Genomic DNA, 5,000 nt, shown 5'->3' with positions numbered 1-5,000 from the left:
GCTTTATTTTACAGTGCCAACAGATTTGGTTATGAACAGGGTGAACAGTAACGTACAAGCTCTGAAGTGCTGTGTATTTATAACAGGTAAAAATGATGGGAAGTAGAAAGCCAGTCTCATTTCAGTCTCATTATACCTGACAATATTTGCTCACACACTTTGTTCCCAAACATTAAATCTGTGAACGCTTCGAACGTCGAGAAACCTGTGCGCTTAGACGTACACCTACACATAACCAGTCCTCGACTGCTTCAAATGATGTGCCTTTGAGCTCAGAAACACAACCTGAACTCTGTTTCAGCCTCCTGCCCCCATCTTTCCAACCATTCTCTGGGTCTGTTTGCACTCCTGAGCCCTGTAGTAAACAAGTGCACATATAACAAGCACCAGTACTGAGCTGCGAGAGCTTAATGACTCTCAGCAGCACTGTCAGAAACACTCGGCAGAGTTCAGCACTTAAGGGCATATGCTTCTATCAGTCGCCTGTGAAGAGCAACAAACCACACAACAGAGGCTTCCAGCTACGGTAATCAAATTAGTCCTGTGGAATAAGAAGCACGGCCTGAGACATGAGGGACGACAGTAATAATCTTATGAAGGGCTTTATGTGTATGTGTGTGTTAAAACAGTTTAGGAATCGTTTGAAAGAGTGAGCTGAAATGAGTAAGTGAGCCATGTCAAATATTAGTGTTTTCTGGCTCTATAACTAAGTATGTCAGTGAAACATATCATAGTGGACATTTTGAGCCAATAGCATTTATTAAATCCACTTTATGGATTAAATTACACTGAAATACCCATCCAACCATTTTCTATACCTGCTTTATTCCTAATTAGGGTCACGGGGGTCTGCTGGAGCCTATCCCAGCGCACACTGGCCGAAAGGCAGGGGTACACCCTGGACAGGTCACCAGTCCATCACACGGCACATTGAAATATATTTTAGCTAATTGTATGGAAACTGCTGAAATGGTATTGCTTACCAAAGCCAGTGTAAAATGGTGTCAAAATGGAGTTTGTGGAATAATAGCTGGTGATAGTAAGCTTCTATTCTCGACACTGAGAACAAAGAGACGATTTTATGTTAATTTTTCCCCTTAAAACATTTGTAATATTTTTGCCGGTTATGTATTCAGTATATATCCAGGCTAATACACTCTCAGCATTCATGAATATAGAGATTAAAAATCATTTAATGCACATAGACCTGATCTATTATCGATCACGGATGTAAGTTCATTAAAAAGTGCACTTTTCCAGGTGAAACTCCACTCCTATGGCCTGTAAAGGTAGAGTCTGACACCCTGATTTCTGAGTTGCTTCATTTATACCGGAGTGCCTTATTTATGGCACTGAACAAACAAAGCTGAGATTTGCTCTGGATTCTGACTTGATCTGTTTGACTCTGATTCAGTCACTAACTCCATTCGTGCCACACGTGGAGAAAATCTGAAGAGGATTTCATTCCAGATCTTTTCTTTTACATGCAGAATAATACAAAAAATGGCTAAAATGTGTTATGCAGATTATTGAAGCCTGTGTGATCCATGATTTATCCTAAATGTACACCTGTAACAGGTGATTAATGTGAGGAAAATTCATGTCCAAGAAAAGCAGGGCAGATGACCTCACTGGAAGGAGGAAGATTAAATTTGTAATGTAAAGAAAAATTAAAATCCTAGTACTATTTCATATTGTGCACTTGTAATGAAAGACAGAGCTGTGATAAGACATGACATGAGTTTGGTACTGTTAAAAGGTTTCATTTAATGCAACAGGATTTGTTCTCTCACATTAAAAGTGCTGAATGGACTTTACATTTAAACTATTTGGCTCATTTCTTTGTTGCAGAAACAACGTAGCCTATTATTTTTTATAAACGGGTGTAGGCTATTCTCCTGAATATGGAGGTCTTAACATATTTTAGTTCAGACGTGCATTAAAAAAAATCTCTATATATGTATTAAAAAAGGACGTAGACACTTCAGTGATGAGCATCCGACTTGGAGTAAAGATTAATGCACGATAAAGAAAATGCACGTGCATGCAGTTGGTCTTGGTTAATGTCGTTGCACTGTGGCAGCAGGTCGTGATTTAATGTGCGTAAAACCAGCACAAGTTGCTCGAGCGCGCACGGTTTCGCCGAAGCTCAGTTGGTAATGTGGTACAGCCTAGGCCTCAGTTTGGTCCTTGAAATCTCTTTTTTTCAGTGCAAGAGTAATTCGGCCTCTGTCTATTGTATCTACGAAAAACTGTCCTTTCGGGCAACAGAAACGCCGCGCTTTTGAAAAAATACCCGCGGCCACGCGCATCTGCTGAAACTGCCCCGAGCAAAGATTAGCTGCATTTAACAAATTCATAATCATACCTGCTCGGGATCACTTAAACTGCATGACACAGGACATAATAAACAATACATAAATTAGTAAATAAAATACAGGAGACATGTCTGAGGAATAATGCACTTCTCGAATTACTGTTAATAATAATAATAATAATAATAATAATAATAATAATAATAATAATAATAATCAATTACAGTGATTTGATTAAATGGTTAGTTTCAAATATTTAGCTCATTTTTTTTTTTTAAATAAACAAGCTAAAATCAACAATTTGTAGATCTTACCACTGCGACTTTAGGCCACGCGCACAGTCCACGGTCCACGATGGCATCTTTACTTCTTTTTTTTTTTGTCAAATTAAAACACAAACGGCGTATTGATTTGTGTAAATCACACACACACACACACACACACACACACACACACATATATATATATATAGTGTGTGTGTAAGAATAATTGGAGGAACAATAAGGCGTCATCAGTCATCACTGCTCATAGATGTTTTTAATTATAAAGACGTAAAAACAATATATGAAACTCATGTAGCAACAAGACCAAACGCTTTGTCAGTTTAGGCGTCATCTAGTAGATCTCCACAGTCGAACATACAATCAAGTGAATATGTTCATTAACATATCCCAAATCACCATATCATGGGCCATCAGCTTTAAAATGCGTTACACAGCGTTTTCTCCACAAAGCACTGACAGAAGAGAAGGAGAGAGAATTTAGCCTGGGTTTGGCCCGTGTTCATGTCTGACCTTCTAACTGAATATACATCATGATAAATCGGGGTTTTTCTTTCTCATTGTGGCACGTTGCATAGTTTACCAATAATAAACTAAATTACTAAAGGGAAAGGTCTGAGGTTTGCAATGTTAAATGATCGACTTATTGAAGAATTATCTTTTTTTCCCCCCACAGGATCACAGAACATGCAGGCGGATTGCAATGCATTACATCACATATTGTTACAAGATTTTCTCTTAATTAAGAGGACAGAGGAGAAAAGCGGCTGAATGTGAGGAATTTAAATCGCCTGTTCCAAAACATGTTGTGACCCTTCATAACACATAGTTTACATGACCTGGATGAAATATTATAGTAGTTATATAAACATGTCAAAGAAATATGTATTAGACTAAAGTTCTCTTCCCAACAACAAAAACATTTCATTTGTGTATAATTATTTGAGACCAGCTGCGGGTAAAGTTCGAGTAAGCGCGCAGGAGTGTGTGTGTGTGTGTGTGTGTGTGTGTGTGTGTGTGTGAATCAAGGCTTATCGCTGCAGTGCTTGAAGAGACTCGAAGGCGCCGCCGAGTACGAGCACTTCTCCACGCAGGCGGCTAGCGCCGTGCCCGAGAACGGGTACACGGTGGCAGTGGTCTGTCCGAACGGGGCCAGTGCGCTCGGTACGGCCGACGTGATCGTTTGGCCCTGGTTAAGGTACGCCACGAGCCGGCGCATCTCCTCCAGTGCCTGCGCCTGCATGAGGATGTAGTTCTTGGCGAGGAGCAGCGTGGCGATTTTGGACAGTTTACGCACGGACGGGCTGTGTGCGTACGGGATGACGGCGCGCAGGCCGTCGAGCGCATCATTCAGGTCGTGCATGCGCCGGCGCTCGCGCGCGTTGATGCTCAGACGCAGTGAACGCTGCTCCTTGGGCTTCTTGGTGGCCGTGTGCTTGGGGTCCTCTCCAAAGGCCGAGCTCTGTTTCCGAGCGTCCACGTCGAAGCCGTCGTCGTCGTCGCTCGTGTGCTCGCCGCCGCTTTCGCCGGATTTGGCTGTCTGCGCTGTGAGGAAGTCTGCAGCAGCGGATGAGGCAAGCGGGTAGCGGGCAGGACTTGATGCGCCGTGACCCGCGCCGAAGCCCAGTGCCGCTTGTCCGTAACGCTGCGTCAGGTCCAGCAGCGTGTCGTTGCTGATCGATTTCAGCAGATTCTCCTCTCGAGCATTCATTATAAAAAAAGAAACGAATTACAAAAATAAAAAAAGATCAAATCGGAAGGTGAAACCTTATCCGCTGCGTTCCGTCTCGATCTTCTTTGCGCTTTCTCGCGCTGTCTTCTCGCTTTCTGAAAGTCCTCAGAGCCGTACCCAGAAAATGTGAAAGTTGTAATCTGAGCCAAGCTCGTTCCCAGTCGTGTCTTCACTCGCGCGCCTGATCTGCTCACCTTACACAAGCGTGTGATGTGCTAAAACGCACACAGATATGATGGTACGCGCGCTTCAGACACCTCGTGCGAACTTGTGCGCGTGTCCTCGCTGCTGCGCGCGCTGCGTTCTGCCCTCGCCCTGGGCACAGTGTGGCGCGCGCTCCGTCCTACAAGAGCGTTAGTAAGAGCGCGAGGCCCCGCGGGATTACCGTTCTGTCCAATCAGCGAGGCGTTTTAATTAAGAGGATTAGAAACCTGCTGTGTCTTCATTGGAACCACAAAAAAATCGTAATGGCTTGACAGGACGAAAGAATGGCACAGAAGTGCATGCAATGAGCTTCAAAGACGCACATTTCTGACATTTATCTGCAAAATTAGCCATTATGTTTAAAAAAACAATTAAAAATAAAAAAATAAAAGCTTAATCATTTATTTGGCTAGACGCCAGCATAATGACATCATGATTTTATAACCTTCAGAAAGCAACGAATTTCTC

At 42.7% G+C, this 5,000-nt stretch overlaps 1 protein-coding gene across 1 annotated transcript; it reads right to left on the bottom strand.

The window, feature by feature from the left end:
- Positions 1 to 2,837: 2,837 nt before the first annotated feature.
- On the bottom strand, positions 2,838 to 4,679 carry bhlhe23 (basic helix-loop-helix family, member e23). Its single transcript, XM_058409134.1, has one exon. It carries the CDS (start codon positions 4,305 to 4,307, stop codon positions 3,621 to 3,623), a length of 687 nt encoding a protein of 228 aa, XP_058265117.1. The 5' UTR covers positions 4,308 to 4,679; the 3' UTR covers positions 2,838 to 3,620.
- Positions 4,680 to 5,000: the final 321 nt, after the last annotated feature.

This window comes from Hemibagrus wyckioides, linkage group LG15, assembly GCF_019097595.1.
Source record: "Hemibagrus wyckioides isolate EC202008001 linkage group LG15, SWU_Hwy_1.0, whole genome shotgun sequence".
In the NCBI taxonomy this organism is placed as follows: domain Eukaryota; kingdom Metazoa; phylum Chordata; class Actinopteri; order Siluriformes; family Bagridae; genus Hemibagrus; species Hemibagrus wyckioides.
The sequence above is the reverse complement of the archived record's forward strand: the minus strand, read 5'-3'. Positions and strand labels throughout refer to the sequence as shown.